We start from the raw sequence: 20,417 nt of genomic DNA, 5'->3' as shown, positions 1-20,417 counted from the left end.
ACCGTCTGTTAATCACTTCTTTTTCTCCGTCAGTTTTTTTGGCGCATTACAGCCTTGTCACTTTCGCACGCAGAAAGTGAGATAATGGAATAGTCCAATGTAGTGAGGTGGGGGCCCTCTCCTGTCTGCGACTAATGATTTGATGCCTTTTTTTCGCAAATGTTTTTTAGAAATATATAATTTGCGCAAAGGAAAAAAAAAAAAAAAACTTAAGCATAGTTTAATGGGGCATTTTGGTAGGTAGCTCGGGGCCCAAGGCAATCGCCGACCTTTGCCTAATGGTTAAGTCCGCCCCTGAAGAAGAGGCTCAGAACTCCTCAGTATATTTTATGACTTTGGTGATTGGAAAGCACAACTGAAATAATGACAAACTGGAAAAGGGTGGTTATCTTTCTATTCACATATTTCTGGGGTAAGTGGCATCATGAAATATATATATTAAATATGAAATAATATATTTTATATTCACTGTGTGTGTGAAAGTGTATAAGATTTTCATTTCATTCAATTTCATTAAAAAATAAACTTTTTTAAATTCTATTTTAGGCTGTGATTCTCTGGACAGTGTTGAACAGAAAACAAGAGCTCAAATTGCTTTTGAAGGTGAATCTGTAACAATCAACTGTACATATTCAACCACTGATTCATTTCCATATCTCTTCTGGTACCAGCAAGAAATAAACGGATTTCCTAAATATATGCTAAAGAAATTTCCTGGATCTGGTGAGATTGATGAACAGTTTAAAGAGAGATTTGATGCCAATCTCAACACCTCTACAACTTCAGTTCCACTGACAATCCAGGATGTGTGTGTGTCAGACTCTGCTGTGTAGTACTGTGCTCTGAGGCCCACTGTGACTCAAACACACTCAACACTCATACAAAAACCCTGCAGATAAGCCCTATTAAATATTCTTGGTTCGTCTTTGGACTAAGTCTAAAATTTTGGTAACACTTTACAATAACAGTACATGAATAATCATGTACTAATACCTGAATTAATAATTACTTTACTATGAACTAATGATGAGTTAAGACATGTACTAATTAGAACTAACCTTAACTACGACATGAGTCATATGAAATCCTGCATGAATATTCCATCTTAACTACACATTAGTACACGCTTGGTAATTAATGTATTAATTAACATATTCAGCTCTTCTAAATCAGATATCATTTGCTTTTCGGTGGTTTGTAAAGAAGTGGAAGAGCAGAGGTGCTGTGCCCGGATTTTGATGGAGAACGGTAGGAGGAAAATGGACACATTTTTTGTGGCCCAAAAGAAGAGCAAGAACACAAGACTAACATCCGACTGCATTATGATATAAAGACAGTAAACCAATCCATAAAATAACCACATAAATAACCATCATCTGTGCCAACACTGATTTTAATTTTGAAAATTGCATCTGTTTAATGGTGTTAGTGTAGGTATTTCACTCTTGATGGCAGCAGGAGAATCAATTAAAACAGAATGAGATTAAATTGTTTTTAATGATGAATGCATCATTGTGTGTTCAATGAGTAAGGTTAAATGTAAATATTGCAAGACATCTAGTGTCATTCAATGTTTGTGACAGTTGCTGGTGGCAAATTTATGAACAATTTTACATTGTGCCCTTTTAGTATGTAACACTTCCCAGTGTGCAAGGAATAATTCACAAAGGGGGTTGCACATTTAAAGTGTATCTATTCTGCAAAACAGGAATAAATCGCGTTTAGTTACAGCTCTCGTGGTTATCACACACCATCACTCACGGGGAAGTCTCGCTCTCAAAACTCACACGAGGCTTAACACGTTTTAAACATTACATTGTAAACATGCAAATATTACATTATAAACATGCAAATATTCTCATAGTTCAGCACGAACTAATTAACAATATATCTGCTATATATTCTCTATAAACAACACCCGTATAAATGACCACGTGAACTCATTAACACACGTGCAAACTCACTAATCAACGCATAGCACGGTTAATATAACATATATATGATTCACACTCTATGGCATGCAAACACTTCGGGAATATACACAAACATTAATACACAAGTCTCACAAACTTTCAACCAGCTTACCTGCAAAACAGGAATAAATCGCATTTAGTTACAGCTCTTGTGGTTATCACACACCATCACTCACGGGAAAGTCTCGCTCTCAAAACTCACGCGAGGCTTAACACGTGAGCTCGGTTCCATAACCAACACCACGCAACATCGCCGCCACCTACTGGTGCGCTATAAGACTGTAACATTTATCACTATATTATATTGAACATCACACAAACATTATACATGACTTATACATGACATTCTTGGAGTGCAATACTCAGTCATTGCGCTACACCCTCCCCTACTAATTTTAAAATGTTTACTACATTTAAGATTTGACTATCATTGATAATCAATTACTTTCGCAGCAAACACCTTATAATAATAGTGATGACTTAAATTTCAAACACTTGAAATACCCTCTACAATAGGTCAAATTAACCGTTGGATGCATTGTCCATTGTCGCACAATGATATTATATTTCCAGCAACAGTAAACACTTCTCGCTTATACACCTTCTTTTGTAATAGACTCCCCATTACGGCCAGACAATTCTTTAGTCTACTACCCATCCTAGTTTACTTTGTAGAGTAAGTCAACAATGTCCTTAGTTGCCTATGTTCAGCAGTTGAAACAGATCAGTTTTTTTCCTTTCCACATCTATCATTGTCCATCAAAACATTCGTTTCCACACCAGTCCTGATCAAGTGTGGCCAATCAATGTAAGTTTAGCTGGTAACCAACATTGTCCATGGTCGCCACAGTCCTTGGACAGCAGCCTCTCTACTCACATTTAGTCTATCTATTGCAACTTCCACCTAAGATGGCTGACCCAATGAGTCATAAGTCAGAGTCTTTGGACGACGGCGTTCTCTCCTTGGATAAGAATTGAAAGGTGTAGAGTCATCATCTTCGCTCTCAACTGATGCTTGTTCTTCCGATACCCCCGACTGTTCCGCAGACATTCCAAGATACTCTTCCATCCGCTCCTCTGGCCCATCCTCTGCTATCTCCTCCTCTATTCTCTGTGACTCTTGCTCCCAGTGCTGTTCCACATTTGGCGTGAACGGTTCTACATCCGAATTGAGACGAACAGACTTCCGGCACTGCCTCAAGGAAGTAGGAAACTGTAGTACTAGCTCACCATCTTGAAAATCCTCGTTCTCTGACATATCACTCTGACCTTCTTCCATGCATTTTCTGTCTTTTCTGTTGTGGTGTTGCTTCGGAGTTCTCCAATGGCAAACTATCACAAGGGAGAAGTAGATTCCGATGTAACACTCTTTTACCTCCTCCTTCCGGTACGACTTCATACACCGGACTCTCATCACTCCTTCTTTTTACAATCACGTACACTCTGTTTTCCCAGTACGATCTGAGCTTACCGGGTCCTCCTCGCTCAGATTTCGGACCAGCACTCGTCCCCCCGGCTGAAGGTCAATTCCATGAATTCTTCTGTCATACCCCTGCTTACTCCTTGAGGTTTCCCTGTTAGCTGTTCTGGAGGCAATCTCATAAGCTTGATGCATCCTCGTTTGCCAGTTCTACACATACTCAGCATAATTCTCATTCCCTTCTGCTGGCCGTAGGTTGAAGAGCAGATCGATTGGCAGATGTGGGGAACGACCATAAAGCAAATAGAAAGGGGAAAAACCGGTGAGCTCACAGCGAGTACAGTTATAAGCGTGAACCATCTTCTCCAGTGACTTTCTCCATTGAGTTTTATCTGTATCTGGGGTGCGCAGCATAGACAGTAATGTTCTGTTGAAGCGCTCTACCTGTCCATTTCCTTGTGGATGATAACAGGTAGTATGAGACGCTCGCACATCACAGCACTTCTGCAGTAGGTACATCAACTGGTTCTCGAATTCCCTACCCATATCATGGTGAATCTTTTCTGGGAATCCGAAACGTAAAACAAAATCATTAGGTTCAGGTTCAGGTTTATTGATATAGCCCATTTCATACACAGAACGGTAACCCAATGTGCTTTACATAATAGCAATTACACAATAACATTAGCAATAAAAACATGTTAAATCACAGGGAACATAATACACAAAATTAAGAGCTTAAAATAAAAACATAATAGTTCACAGGGAACATAATACACAAAATTGAGAGCTTAAAATAAAAACCGTACAGACCACAGGTACAAGAGAGGGTTAAAAGAAAGCATTATAAAAAAGTTTTGTTTTTAGTCTGGATTTAAAAAAGTTTTGTTTTTAGTCTGGATTTAAAAATAGAGACAAGACAGTAGGAGAGGTCTTAATGTCTACAGGAAGACGGTTCCAAAGACGGACCGCATAACTAGAGGTCGACCGATAGTGGATTTTACCGATAACGATAGTTAGGTTGGGCCATACTTGCCGATAACCGATTAATCAACCGATAGTTTTTAAAATTGATAATGGATAAAAACAAACATAACACTCCAAGTAAAACAGTGCTGAACTTTATTATAAAAATAAAAAAACTGTATTGAACCATGAAAACATGCTAAATGAATTAAATACATAAATATAAATAAATAGTCAATAAAAGACATTCATTCAAACTGAAACAAAAAGTAATACTCTAAATAACAAATAAAACCAGTTACATTCAAAATGTAACTGTTTAACTTTTATTTTTCAAGCCAACTTAATGAATAAAAAAGTCAAACAATTTGAACATGTGAAACAGTTGAAACTAGTCCTGTTAGCTAGAACTACAATACAATAGATTCAAGTTTAACATGGTCCAGTTCAAGTTCTAGTTCCATTTTAATATTCAAAGTTAAGAAACTTCAAATTATAATGGAGAAAGCAGAGTTGGTGTGCATGGTGTCCAGTCAGTCTGCTCCTCTTGGCGTCATAAATCATGCCAATTTCACTGAACACCCTTTCACTAGGCACAGTGGATGGTGGGGGGCACAGGAATTTCTTGGCCAGAAGTGCAAGTGTTTTAAATCTTGTGTCATTTTTCTGCCACCACTGCAGAGGCATGTCACTTCTTTCAATGACAGGCTCTGACAAATAGCACTCAAGCTCACTCTCAAAGCTGTTCATGTTGTTCATCCCCCGAGACACAGCTGTGGCACCAAGGACCCTGGCATACAGGGTGTCCAGTAAAGTGGGCTGATGGATTCTCTGCTTCTTTGTCTCTGGATCCAAACCCTCATCCTGCTCAGGTCCTTCTGGTGCAGGGCTCGGATCTTCTTCTCTGAGCTCGCCAAGCTCTTCTTCAGCTTCCTCCTTTAGCCACAGTTTTCCTTTCTCAAGTGTTTCTTCAGACGCAAAGGCACGGGCCTTGTATCTAGGATCAAGGAGTGTTGCTAGGACCAGAACCTTTGTCTCTTCTGCCTTGGAAAACCGCTTTGTCAGGCTGTCAAGCATGGTCTTGCGCAAAGTTTTGATCCCTACTGATGATGGACCCTCTGCTTGCAGCATCAGCTTCAGAACAGACACACTGGGGATAATGCATCCTGCTGAAGACTCAGAGTTGCTCATCTCCATTGTGACTTCTTCGATGGGAACCAGTGTGTCAATAAGGTTACTGACAATGTCCCACTGTGTGGCAGATAAGCCACTGATATGCCCATGTTCACCAGAGTACACATTCAGTGCCCGTCTCTTGTTCATACATTCTTTGGAGCATATGAAGTGTTGAGTTCCATCGAGTCGGGACGGCCTGGATGATGTAGTGCTTTGGGACACCCAGCTCCTCCTGAATGGTTCTTAGCCTCTGTTTGGCCAATACAGAGTGGCAGACCACTCTGTAGTTCCAGACCAACAGTCAGTTGTGAAGGCCATGAATGGGGCCTTGTCCTTCGTCACTACACTTTTCACTTTTGACAAAACTCTGGAATATGTTTCATCAAGCATCTTTGTTCTGTAGAACTTCTCATTTTTAATCCGGTACCTGGGTTCCATAAGGGACATGAGCCTCTTAAATCCAAGGTCTGAAACCACTGAAAATGGTTGGTTGTCAGTGGCAATCATTTCAGTGATAGCGGCATCAATTTTGATAGACCTTGGATCTGTATCCTTCCACCCTGTCTTGCTTTCAAACAGTTGAGACACTGATGGCTGAGAAGGATCTTTCATGCCCCTTTTTCCTCTAGCCTCTTCATGGACTTCTGGATGTATGTGCTTCAGATGACTCCACATGTTCGTAGTATTTTTACCTGTAGATGTTGATGCCCCCATGCTGATTATTTTGTCACAGATATTACACTGTGCTTTCCCAGGTGATACTTCAGTAAAATACTCCCACACTGGTACTTTCTTCAAAGCATTTGCCATCTGAAAAAAATTTAAACATTAAAATATTATATGTCAAACGTGTGTTTATAACACTTTGCAAGTCCAATTTGTTAACAAGGAATTATTAGCTAGCTTAAATGTGCATTATGCAATATATGTTTTTTACAACATGTATTAATATTTGAGCAATACAATTGCAATAGAATTGCACCTTGATCATTCATGTTAGTTTGATAGTGCATTAACTATGGTTAACAAATAAAAACCTTAATTTAAAAATGTATTAGTACATGCTAATTAACTAACAAACAATGAACAATCCTTATTCAGCAGTTGTTAACCTTAGTTAATGTTACATATGGAATTTTATTTTAAGTGTTATTTCATTTAAATCCAAACAGTCATGCTTAAAGATGGCCAACTTTAAATATCTACAACGCCAGAGCATTGAAATGACATAAATATTACATGTATAGTCTCACACTTTTGCTTCTTTTTTATAAACACTTGATGATTATCTAATCAAAATAACTAAATATGTATTAAAGTGATGATGAAAAAATAACCGAAATCGAATGCTTTTCTGATTTGTTTATATGTTTCTGTCGGCTGTATGAACATATCAGTTTGCTATCTTACGTCTCTAACTTTAAATATGCAACTTCTCTGCATAATTAATGCATAAAAGTGACCAGCTGGATATAAACTCATGCAAATAGATGGTAACAATTGTGACATTAAACATTCGGGTCGGACTTAAGTTTATTTTTGTCAGTGTTTTAACCGCTTGAGGTACTATAATGTTAGCGTCCTCTCAGCCTCGAAGGCAAACAAACATACTGTTGTGCGGTTCTTTCTCTACTAATGCAGCATCTAGTCAACAAATTAATCACTTTATAATCATATGACAAAATGTACTGTATACATACCTTAGCTGTCGGTGCTTTAAACGCGCAGCTGATGTCCGCGCTCTCAACGCAGCGTGTGCTCTCAGTGCAGCACGCAGCCTCACGTGTCGAAATAAACAACACGAGGCATCAGTGATAGTTTTTATTACACCTCTAGAGGCCGCTCTTGTACTGCATGATGTCAGCAGACCCTTCTCAGCTCTCTCGTACTGTGTAATGAATGACAGCGCGCGCTTCTCAGCCGCTCCAGCAACGGATGCAACCAGGAAAAACTATCGGTATGTATTTTTGCCGATAACGATAGTTCCAACAATCAACTATCGGTGCCGATTAATCGGCAAAACCGATGAATCGGTCGACCTCTACGCATAACAACTAAAGGCTGCCTCTCCCTGCTTGGTACGAGCGCTGGATTGTACCAGTTGGAGTTTTCCAGCAGATCTAAGAGATCTTGAGGGGCTATATGTTTCAAGCATCTCTGCTATATAAAGAGGTCCTTGACCATTTAGTGATTTAAAAACAAGAAAAAGAACTTTAAAATCAATTCTATAGATCACTGGTAACCAGTGTAGAGATTTTAAAATTGATGTGATATGATCTTTTCTTTTAGTTCTGGTCAATAGTCTTGCTGCTGCATTTTGAATAATTTGAAGAGGTTTTATTGTTTTTTTAGGGAGACCAGTGAAAAGACCATTACAATAATCCACCCTACTGTTGATGAAAGCATGAATAAGCTTTTCTAAATCTACCGGTAATATAAAGTTTTTAACCTTTGCAATGTTTTTTAAATGATAAAAAGCTGATTTTGTGACTGCCTTCATGTGGCTATTGAAACTTAGGTCGCTGTCAATAATGACCCCTAGGTTCTTCACGGTTTCCACTACCTCAAAACCTTTCATTCCCAATAATGTGGCAGTCTTTAGTCTTTGATCCTTTTTCCCAAAGATAATTACTTCCGTTTTGTCTGTGTTTAATTTAAGGAGATTTTTAGACATCCAGTCTTGAACTTGATTAAGACAATGATAAAGAGATTCAAGGGGAGCAAACTCGTTGGGAGACAAGGATAGATATAACTGTGTATCATCTGCGTAGCTATGGTAACTAATAGAATGGTTTTTCATAATTTGGCCAAGAGGGAGCATGTACAGATTAAACAAAAGAGGGCCAAGGATTGAGCCTTGAGGGACACCACATGTTAAGTACACAGGAGCTGAAGCATAATGACCAATAGAAACATAAAAACTCCTGTGTTCTAGATAAGACTTTAGCCAGCAGATGACCGAGCCAGAGAGGCCAACACAGCAAGTCATGTCAAGTCAAGTCATCTTCATTTATATAGCGCTTTTAACAATGGATTGTTTCAAAGCAGCTTTACAGAGATAAACATATAATTTAAGGTAACAGATTGTTTTGGCGTTATAGCGGTTCTTGAATAATGTTACTTCCAGCTAAAGTTAACTTTGATTGATTCACCTCCGTCGAAATGATCAGACTTTAAACGCGATTTAAGCATTTAAGTCTTTCTACTAGTATGCTGTGGTCAACAGTGTCGAACGCTGCACTGAGGTCCAACAGCATAAGAACAGTGGTTTTTCTAGCATCATTATTTAGCCGAATGTCGTTGACTACTTTAACCAAGGCTGTTTCAGTGCTATGGTATTTTCTAAAACCTGACTGGCTGAGATCAAAACAGGAAGTTGAGGTTAGAAACGCAGACACTTGATTAAAAACAATTTTTTCAATTATTTTACCGATAAAAGACAAATTTGATATGGGTCTGTAGTTGTTGAGGACAGACTCATCCAGGTTGTTCTTTTTAAGTAAAGGTTTTACAACGGCTATTTTAAGGGACTTAGGGAATACGCCGCTCAGTAGAGAGGTATTAGTTATTAAAAGCACATCAGTTGCTATTAGATGAAACACAGATTTAAAAAAGCTAGTTGGTAAAATGTCCAGCTCAGATGTGGAGGAACTTAGACTTTGTACAGTCTTTTCAAGAGTGTCGAGGTCAACAGGGCTGAAATTTGAAAGAGTGCTGAGCTCATCCCTCAGACTAATTGGTGATTCAAAGTGAGAGATGCTATGCGACGTATATGAGATATGATGTCTTATGTTCTCTACTTTGCTCTTAAAAAAAGAAGCAAATTCATTGCACTTTTCAACTGAGAGTAGTTCAGGAGCCAGATAAGGTAAAGGATTTGTTAACCTCTCAAAGGTGGAAAATAGCGCACGGGTGTTATTAGCTTTACTATTGATAATAGTGGAGAAATGAGATTGTCTTGCTTTACAAATTACAGAATTGTATTCGTAAAGTGTCCCTTTCCTTTCTGTTCTCCTACATTCTTTCTTTTTCAATTTAAAGGTGACCTATAATTCAAAATTGAATTTACCTTGGTATAGTCAAATAACAAGAGTTCAGTGCATGGACATGACATAGAGTGAATCTCAAACTGGACTGTTTTCGCGTTCTCATTTAATTCACGTTTAAGAAAAACATCCCTGAAAAACGGTCGGTTCTCCACACAATACCGACTGTGACGCAATAGTCGGGATCATTAATATGTACGCCTCCAAATATTTGCATAATGCCAGCCCTCAATGCCAGGCGGAACTGCGCAGCCGAAGCATGGCAGTTGCTCAGTGTGGATGTACACATGAACACAAAAGTATTTTTTAGTTCCTTCATCTGAGCCTCTGAAGAAACAATGGGTTAATTTTATTTTCTCTGGAAATTTCACTGACGACTGTTTCCTTAACTTGGGCCAATACAGAGCTGGCCTCGGATCGAGCTACCAAGCAACACTTTCTGATGTGTAATTGTTCAAGTTCAGACAGGTAATCTTTCTCTCAAAATCATTCAATACTGTTTATGCATCAGTAAGTCAAGCCAGTGACTAAAATATCAGCTTCACATCGTTTCTTTTAGTAGGATGAAAATAATCGTATTTAAATTGTGAACAAATTATATACAGAAAGCGATCAAAGAAAAATCTTTCCACACAGCGTGAGTTTATCTGGACACTTGCCAAACTCGTTATGAAATCAATGACGCACGTTACTGCACAACGAAGCTCTTACTGTATTTACATCATCGTGTTTGCATTGGTGAAAGCAGAGAGAGTGCAGAAACTGCTTTGCAATGATAAGATCTTCATTCTCGCGATCAACACACTGTCATCTGCTCAATGCTCATCACGGCAACATTTTATGTGATGGGGATAGATCTAAATACTTTAAAAACATCTCACGATTCGTTAATCTCGATAGCTGTTATAGTAAAAACGTATAATAGCAGTAGTAAAAGTATTCGGGAGAGAGTTTCTCATGTAATGCGTACTAGCTATTTCATGCAACCATGTCAGCCAATCACAGCAGTGGCCGCGGTTACACTGAATCCCACAGCAGGCACGCCCCTTCAAACAGAGTGTTCAAATCAGAGGCTAAAAGCAGGCTAGGAAAAATGCCATTTATTTCTAAATTATGATTATTTTTTATCTAAAAAAACATACTAACATTATAAGGGTAACCCAGGAAACATTATAAAATAATTAAAAAAAACATTCTAGGGCACCTTTAAGTTCTTCACATGTTTATCCGATACAATTTGATAGGAGGCGCTGTCTCGAAAAACGAGGGGTCTGGATGCGGGACTCTGGGTGCAGGGGGACTGTAGATGCAGGTCTCCGAGTCTGCAGCTTCATACTACTCCCAGATTCATTAACTAAATGCCTACCGATGTTGAAGTTAGGCCCCTCTATTGTCACTACATGAATTAAGTTTATATTTTAGAATTAAAATGATAAGCTCTACTTTCCTTGTACTATTTTACTCACATTAAATCTCTCACCCCCTGACTAATGACGTCAACCAACACTTTTAAAGGAATAACACACGAGTAAAAGTACAGAACAGATAAAAGATTTAATTGGAATGGAGTAATTGAATGATAACTAGCTCAGCACATTAATTTCAGAATGTGAAATATTGACACAATTCAAACACTGAAAGGGAATATATATCAGTGGCCAGACCTACTGAAATTATTCTCCAGGTCAAATACTCTCAGTATAGGTTGCACCAATGACCTCAAACGGGAGAAATGTACACAATAACCCACTCAGATTATACAAACGATACTCTGAATATACACATATTATTTTCAGTGCACTGAATAATATTTAATGCGGTGGGCCCACACACACACCAGTCATTCACACAACCCACCCCGTTGCAGGCCTGAATCGTGGCTCGTGTTCGTGGTGGCCGGGAAACTGAAAAATGGCCCCTTCACTCTCCTGAGCACAAAATCAATCAAACAAAGATACCTCAATTCCACGTGCAATGATACCGCAACTCCGGAATCCTGCAGCAGGCCTCACGCAGCTTCTCGTCCTCTCTCTCCCTCGTCAGCCGACGAAATGTACCTCCCACGCCAATATTATGAAGCTGCAGACTCGGAGCCTGCATCTACAGTCCCCCACCGAGAGTCCCGCATTCTCAGACCCCTCGTTTTTCGAACACAGCGCCTCCTGCTGTTCAAAAGATCATATAACACCCGCACACAGAGTACAGCACACGCTTATCCAAATGCAATTAAAAACAATAGGATGCAATATTACGGTCTCCAAATAAATGATCCAATAAATATTTGCGTTCCCTGCTTAATGCATGTGCCAAAAAAAACTCATTGCGATGGAAGGGATACAATTACAGATTGAACTATCTTCTGAAAAATAGTATGTGATATTATATTGCTACAATTTTTTTTATTAAAATTCCAATTTTTCTTTCAGTTCAAGCTATAATGGTCTAATTAACATTACCATGCTAACATTACAAAATCTGTTTTTTGATATTTTGAATGCGAAGAAAAACAAATCAGAATAGACAAAACACCAATAATAAACAATTCTGTACTTTATTTAATGATCACCTAAACATCATCTTGCTGTAAAGAAAAAAGGAAGAAAAAACTGTGTCCGTGACTTTACTTTTCGTCTTCAATTGCATTAAAAAAACTAATTTATAAGTCGCTTTGCATAATCATAAAATGATATGTTGCTGGGTTCGGCAGGGGCGACTCCATCGATGTATGGTGTACCCTGGAATAGCCTACAACAGTATAGGCCCGATAGCACATGTCTTATGATGTTTCAAAAAGAAAGAAAAAAAAAGAAAAAAGATGTTTGCAAATGTTACCTTCATGTTGCACTGCTCTGTTGAAGTGTCCCTTGAGATGTTTTTGAACTTTGGACAACTTTGTGGGTTTGAAATATATGGGGGCACAAAATGGGCAGTGAAAATCACTGCAGCATGTATGACATATCTACAAAAAGTCCAAGGTTAAAGGCTAACGTTAGCTATCAAAATATTTTCGGGGGGAAGAGGGCGAAAAAACATACATTAACGGCTCAAATCTTGTTACAAACTATCTTTACAAATATTAAATGGACTATTCATATGTTGTATCGATGAGCTAAATTAGTTTTATTAAAAAATAAATCAAACGAGTAGGCTACTACGATTCGCTAAATAAAATTGAAGATAGCCTACTCACGTTTTGGCTTAAGTTCTTCACATGTTCTTCACATGTTTATCCGATACAATTTGATAGGAGGCGCTGTCTCGAAAAACGTCTGGATGCGGGACTCTGGGTGCAGGGGGACTGTAGATGCAGGTCTCCGAGTCTGCAGCTTCATACTACTCTCCCACGCCGCCAGAGGAACCCCAAATAACGCGGGTATTTGGGGCGCTATCTGGTCCTCAAGGTCTTCCTCGTTGTGAAGGACAACAAGTTCAACCAGGTTAAACAGTCTTTAGTCGGTTGTATAACTGTCGCTGTAAACTATCAGTTCAGATGCGCTGATATGCGCAGTGATAACTAACCGAAAACACTCGGATTCGCTCCCACACGGCAGGTTAGCCACACGAAACAAAAACTATAAAAAACACTGGCTACAAACTCAAAGACGCACACACAAGGGATTCATCTTGGATCTACATTACAGTTAAAGGTTGTTTAAACTTATAAATCGTCAATCAAATCACTCTGTCCCCGCAAATGCGTCTCTACTCAATCTCCGTCTCTCTCCGCTTGTCAACAAAACTCTCATCTCCCGAACAACCACTCACATTACACAAAACACCAGTGAGGGCGGGACTTAATTCACATACACCAATAAAATAATCAAACACCTAACTAATGGTTAAAGCCACGTTTTCCACATGTACACCTACATCAAACTTGTATCTCATGCACGCGCGCTCTTAAAGACACAAATACACATATAATCACAAAAAAAAGATGAATGGTTAATTCAGATTTTATCTCTTAATTAAACATAAATACAAGCTAATAAATTGAAGTAACTTATTAACAACATAGTTATAACCTACTGGGTTACATAAACTCTCATCAAGCAGCAGTGAAAAAGAATTTGAGGAAAGATTTCATGCAGATCTCAACAAATCCTCAAGCTCAGTTTCTCTGACAATCCAGGATGTGTGTGTGTGTGTGTGTGTGTGACTCTTCTGTGTCTTACTGTGCTCTGAAGCCCACTGTGACTGAAAAACAAACATCCTGACAAGAACTAAGAGATCTGACTCGTGCAGTTTTTAACATGAGCCTCAATTTCCCTCAATATACATATTCCAGCTGTGAATTTTCTTTATAGAAAAAAATCAAATAATTAACAAAAATGTATTTACTCTTCTTTGAATGTATCGATGTAAAATATTCACAATGATATACCACTTCATATGGCTATAAAGTGCTGCTTATTGCTAATGCAAAAATGTATTATGAATATTTTTGTTATAATGAAATTATGAATCTCTGTTATGACATTCATAGGTCATATTTCCCTTTTCCAAAAAGATGTCTTGCTCAATTATAAAAAACACCAGCAGTGGGTGGAGCCGATTCACACTGACAGAGATGCTGATGGGGAAATTAAACAACTATTTTGGCATCATCGATCGTCTCTCTGAGGACAACATGTTTCGTTTTACTTGGATAATAATCCAACTTTGCATTGGTAAGAAAACATTTCAGCTTTATGTCAGTCAAAAAAAAAAAAAAAAACATTTCCGTGAATGTAGATTCTAAAAGTTTAATAATTTTATTGCTTGGTTAATTGACACCCTTTTCTTTTTCACAGAATCCCCAGGAGGAGAGGAAGGAGGAGCTTAACGTATCTGAGTGTATTTTACTGAACCGTCATAAGATCATTCAAGCTGAGACTGTAAGCACACACACAATGATACTCCATTCAGTTATTCTGTTCTCTGCTTTAGTATGTAAGTACCATCACTTCAAGGCTGTCCTTAAATTAATGATCACAATAGTTAATGGTCTCATTTGTGGCCTTAATATATAAAAGTACACTATAAGTGAATGAACATCTGAAATGCTCACATTTTATCAGCACAGTCAAATTTGCACCCTCTGAGACTATTTCACTTTTCTTTGCAGGTTCCAGTAATGGAGATACTATTACACCAGACAAAACACAGGAGTTTGCAGCCGAAGGTTCAAGTGTTCAATTATCCTGCAGCTATTCTTCTGCATGGTCTTTACTTTGGTACCGTCAGTATCCCGGATCAGCACCGGAATTCCTTGTGCTCATCTCAGACAGTGTAAAAGATGTGAAGACATCTGATGTAGATCAAAGATTCACAAGTAAGATCAGAAAAGAAAAACAAAGCCATGTGTATCTGGAGATCTCCTCTGCCGCAGTATCTGACTCTGCTGTGTATTACTGTGCTCTGGAGCCCACAGTCACAGGAAACACTAGAACACTGTACAAAAACCTATACAAAAAAGGAAACAATGGTATTCCAAGCATCTTGCTCAAAGGAGCCACAGGAAACACAAAAGCATGATTAGTTTAAGTAGAAAAGTTTTAGTTTACTCATTCGCATGTACCACTGTGGACAATACACAGTCAAAGCACACCTTCTTCAGATAACTTTTACTTTAACACTGCAAAGAAAAAAAAAAAGAAAAAGAGCATGATGCCCAGTGGTATATGAGTAAATGGCTTTACAATATACACACCGAGAGATGAGTAGAGGGGATCAAGCATGTGTTCAAAAATATTTGAGGATAGTCCTATTTTTGTGAAAAATCATTCATGGTTGAACACATTTTAAGTTATTTCAAACTTTATCCACAAGGGGTCAGCATTGCTCTCTTCGTGTATGAGTAGATCATGTGACATGATACATTAAAATAGAGCTCAGTGAGACAGGCTTTTTTTGAGAGCACTGTTGACTTGTGTTGAGTTCATTTCAGTTCTTTTACCTCAGAGAACAAGTATGTTTAGCCGGGCTTTGATTTCCCTGTGTTTCATAGCACATTTTGATCGTAAGCACTTTTATTCTGTTTCTGCACACTTTCACAGAAAAGAGTTTACTTTCATTTAGGTTATTAAATGTTTGTTTACTTTGCAAATAATGAATGTTAATGACTTACCTTTTTTCCAGTGTCCTCGGGACAGGACAGGGTTGAACAGTCTTATAGAGAAAGGACTGCAAGTGAAGGAGATCAAGTAATCTTAAGGTGTAATTATACTACAACTTCTCAAAGTCCATACCTCTTCTGGTACAAACAGCTACCAAACAGACCACCAACATTCATTCTGAGTGAATTTACAGTTGGCAAAGGAACTACTGAGGATGAATTTAAGGAGAGATTTTCTGCAACATTGAACTCCACATCAAGATCTGTTCCACTGACAATCCAGGATGTGAGTGTGTCAGACTCTGCTGTGTATTACTGTGCTCTGCAGCCCACTGTGACTCAAACACACTCAACACTCATACAAAAACTTAGGGAGACACATTACAGCGGATAAAATAATCAGCCATAAAGGGTATAAACTGCATAAAGCTCCCATATGTCAACATAATTGGAATCACTGTCATTCACATCACCTGTATGCCCTACTCCTTTCAAAGGACAGAGCCCTTGAAGTGGGGACTTTGGAGTGAGCAGGGCACTTGTGTGTCATTATGTAGCCGTTTGGATCGCACTTGGTGAAGGGAGCAACGAAAGACAACTTAATTTCCTCATTATTTTCACCTGGAATGTTCCCATGACAACGCAGCACGGTGTCCATCAGCTGAATACCTGTTCTTACGACAGAAATTTCTTATTATTGCTGTTAACAACTGTTATATGTCACGGCTGGATAGTGGAAAGGATCGAGGACTCAAGTGCAGAAAGAGGATTTAATAAAGTAAATATAAATACAAAAACTAACAAACCAAAACAGACAAAGAATACATCAGGTCCAGCAGGAAACACGAGGAACATGATAACAACGAACCAGCACAAGACTACAAACACAGGGAGACTAAATAGGGAAGCAAACAAGGAAGGTAACGAGAAAAACAGTGAGACAAATTAACCAATAATCAGATAACAAGGAAGGAGGAGTCAAGACAGAGACAGGAACAGAGAACACCACATGTGCTACATATGACAGGACAGACTTGTGACATTATATAGGCCTAAACTAAATATATTTATACAAAAAAGTTTTTAAAATATGCATTATATATGTGTGTGAGTGTCTCAACTTTAAAACTTGTCGTCTCATCTTTGGACCCTGCATTAGGCCTACCTAACATTTCTAATGAAACGTATTTAAATATAACATGACAACATTCGTACAATGTAACTGATTTATGGATTAAAATATTAACCCTCGTGTTATTTTTCTCTATCTTTTGTATTTATTTATCTTAGTTTTCAGCTTTGACAGCCTTTTTGCATGAGCAGATATCACATTTATTATACTAAATGTAATGTTTGGTTTTAAACTGTGTGTACATGTATGTGAGGTTTTTTTTTTTGGGCATCAAACGACAGTAATGAAAGCGACAGAGGATGAAAGGGGAGGAGTTTAACATCTCAGATGATCTTGTTACATTTGCTAGACTGTGACAAAGCTCAGTCCTGCTGTAGTGAACACACACACATGTACAATGATGCTTCATTCAGTCATTCTGCTCTCTGCCTTGGCATGTAAGTACATTTTTGTACATGCATTTTCATTCCAAAAAGAAAGCTCAGCTGTACTTTGAGAACTTACACATATTTTATCATCAATCATTTTCTCATCTTACTTAATGAACTTTATTTTATTGTAAACTGATACAATCTCATATCATGACAATGTAACTAAATAATATGTAATAAGTATTATAAGTATTGTGTATTGTATGTATACAATTTCAAATCACTGTAAAAAATATAAAATGTAATTACTATTTGGAAATTAAAAATTTGTTATTTTGTTCTTTTCCAGGTGTGAGTTTAGGAGATGAAATCACACCAGAGCGCAGTGAAGAGTTTGCTGCAGTGTCTTCAACTGTTACATTATCCTGCAGTTATTCCTCTGCATATTCACTTCTATGGTACCGTCAGAATCCCGGATCAGCTCCTCAATTCCTTGTGCTCATAATGGAGGGTGTGAAAGAGACTAAGACATCTGAGGTAGATCCCAGGTTCTCTACTAAGACTAGAAAAGAAAAAGAGAACAAACGTGTGGATCTGGAGATCTCCTCTGCTGAAGTGTCAGACTCTGCTGTGTATTACTGTGCTCTGAGGCCCACAGTCACAGGAAACACTGTAACACTGTACAAAAACCTGACACAACTGAAAAGGCATAACTATTATGCCTTCTACTAACAGACTGAAGCACATAAATGAAAGAATCACATTCCCAAATTGCCAACTCAGACACTGAGAACAAAAAGTCTGATGGAACATAAATACCCATGTTTAAAATTAGATTAAAAATCTTTGTACAAACACAACATTACAGTCATTAAGTCAAAGCTTCATTTCACAAATAAACTAAATTCATGAACAGAATGCCGATTTTTGTTTTTTAAACTTTGGAGGAAGCTACATTAAAAACTAAACTTCATTCTCATTTTGTAATGGTTTTTTTTTGGTAACCATAAGATGGCGATATGCACCACATATTCATGTCATCAAGCCTCATTACAGGATCATAAGCTCCTACTTTTTCATTTACTAAATAACAGGTATGTCGATTACAAATCTGGTTCGCTACCTCTTTCATTCTTTTTTTTTGTCTATAAAATAAATCCTAAAAGATCAAATCAGTGCACTCAAAAGTTTTTTCTTGGGGGGGGGGGGGTTGGGGGGGGGGGGTGGGGGTGCATAGATCAGTGGAAATTGCAATACTTTCAAATAAAGAACGGAAGATCCACACTGGCTTGTGTCTTCTTAATTAATTTTTTTTTTATAATACAAACAAAGCACCGACTTAATTCCGGGCTCCTCTGTTACCACTACTGGCGAAGTGGCACTTCCCTACATTTTGGTGTCAGAAGTGGGATGGCCACTCGTAAAAAGACACAGAGAGGGCGGAAACCACGTTCACAAGTGAGGCAGAGTGCAATGGATCCGGAGCTGGATTTACTGGGTGAATCGGAGGATGAGGAGACAGAGGAATATCCGAGAGCCAGTTCACCTCAGCCCAGCACTGTCACAACGAGGGGGACGATGCAAACTGGGGAAATGGTGGCGTTAATGCGGGAATTCCTTGGTGCTCAACAACAGAGGGAGGAGAGATATCTGTCTGAACTCCGAGGAATACGTGAATCCATGCAGCAGACGGGTCAGGCAGCGGCTACACCAAGCAGTGCTGCGAGTCCACGAATGGAGCTTCCGACGCCAGGCCGGTCTAGACCACCACCACCAGCACCACCACCACCACCACCACTAAGATCGGAGCCGCAAATGCCAGTCTTCCAAGCTGGCGAGGATATGGAAAACTTTCTACGTCGCTTTGAGCGTCTGGCACGGACGTGGAGATGGCCTGAGGAGGAGTGGAGCTGTAGGCTGGTGCCGTTGCTAACAGGCAGAGCATTGGAGGCCTATCTGGCTATGGATGAGGAGCAAGCCGAGGTTTATGATGAGCTGCGGGAGGCTCTCCTTGAAAAATTCAATATCTCACCGGAGACGTATCGGCAGCGCTTCCGGGCTTCGGCAGTACCGGCGGGAGAATCCCCAACTGAGACGTATCACCGGCTACGGAACTTGTATCGTCGGTGGGTTCGACCAGAGCAGTCCACGAAGGAGGGGATTGGAGAATTGATTATCCTCGAACAACTGTTGCGAGTGTTGCCATATGACAGCCGCATGTGGGTTAAGGAGCACGAGCCTACCAGCGGACTGGCAGCAGCAAGGTTGGCGCAGCAATATGGAAATGCTCATCGGGGAAGTCAACGGTCTCAACCACCACGAGGTAATGCTAAAACCACTTCACAAAGACCGTATATGGATACAATTGAATCAAAAACAGGCACAGACAAGGAACTTATTTGTTATTACTGTCAACAGCCAGGGCACAAAGCCACTGTGTGTCCCATCCGTAAAGCTAAACTCACGGGTTACTGCTATGTTCCTAGAGAGAAGGACATTGAGGATATAAATATGTGTGACTCTCAGAACATAATGACTGTGACTGTTGATGGACAATCTGTGAGAGCGTTGTTGGACACTGGAAGTGCCATTTCTTTGTTGAAATCATGTCATGCTGCAAACATGTTTTTTGATGACACCATTGACATCCAATGTGTACATGGGGATGTGAAAAGTTACCCAAGTACTGTGGTGAATGTATGTGTTTATGAACAAACGTATTTACTCAAGGTTGCAGTTGTTGAATCGTTACCTACTGACATGATTCTAGGGAAAGATTTGCCTATATTGCCTGATTTATTGCAAGGTACAATGAACTCTGATGGTGATAAGGTAGAAGCACAGCTATCATGCCCTGTTGTAACACGGGCCAAAGCTAAGGCTGGGTTACAGCCCTTACCAGACTTGCACGATAGTCTGATTCAGGGTGGGACTAAGGGCCCCAGAAAGTCACGCCGACAGCGGCGTGCATCCAAATATTTGGGTAGTCCAGACCCAGAAGTTAATACTGAGGGTTTGGAAGTGAGCAATTGGCAGATTCCAGAGAAAATTGGGGATTTGCAAAGAAAAGATCTGTCTTTGCAACCATTGTTTGACAAAGCAGAAGGGAAATGTGTGTCTAATGTGCATAAAGAACAGTATGTCATTGATAATGGGATTTTGTATGTGCAAACAGATGATGTGAAACGTTTGGTGTTGCCTACATGCTGTCGCAATCTTGTTATGCACATAGCACA

The 20,417-nt window shown here is 39.1% G+C and overlaps 2 gene segments (V, D, J or C); both read left to right on the top strand.

Moving 5' to 3' along the window:
• Positions 1-303: 303 nt before the first annotated feature.
• On the top strand, positions 304-16,096 carry LOC130071600 (T-cell receptor alpha chain V region CTL-F3-like). The segment is given in 3 exon segments: positions 304-412; positions 547-723; positions 15,882-16,096. Coding segments are annotated over 3 exon segments (417 nt in total).
• Positions 16,097-17,196: 1,100 nt separating this feature from the next.
• LOC130071511 (T cell receptor alpha variable 18-like) lies at positions 17,197-18,120 on the top strand. The segment is given in 2 exon segments: positions 17,197-17,247; positions 17,531-18,120. Coding segments are annotated over 2 exon segments (423 nt in total).
• The last annotated feature ends 2,297 nt before the right edge of the window (positions 18,121-20,417 follow it).

Source organism: Rhinichthys klamathensis, unplaced genomic scaffold, assembly GCF_029890125.1.
Source record: "Rhinichthys klamathensis goyatoka isolate OS25496 unplaced genomic scaffold, OSU_Roscu_1.1 h1tg000446l_1, whole genome shotgun sequence".
In the NCBI taxonomy this organism is placed as follows: Eukaryota; Metazoa; Chordata; class Actinopteri; order Cypriniformes; family Leuciscidae; genus Rhinichthys; species Rhinichthys klamathensis.
Note: the sequence above shows the minus strand (reverse complement) of the source record. Positions and strands in the feature narration are given on the sequence as shown.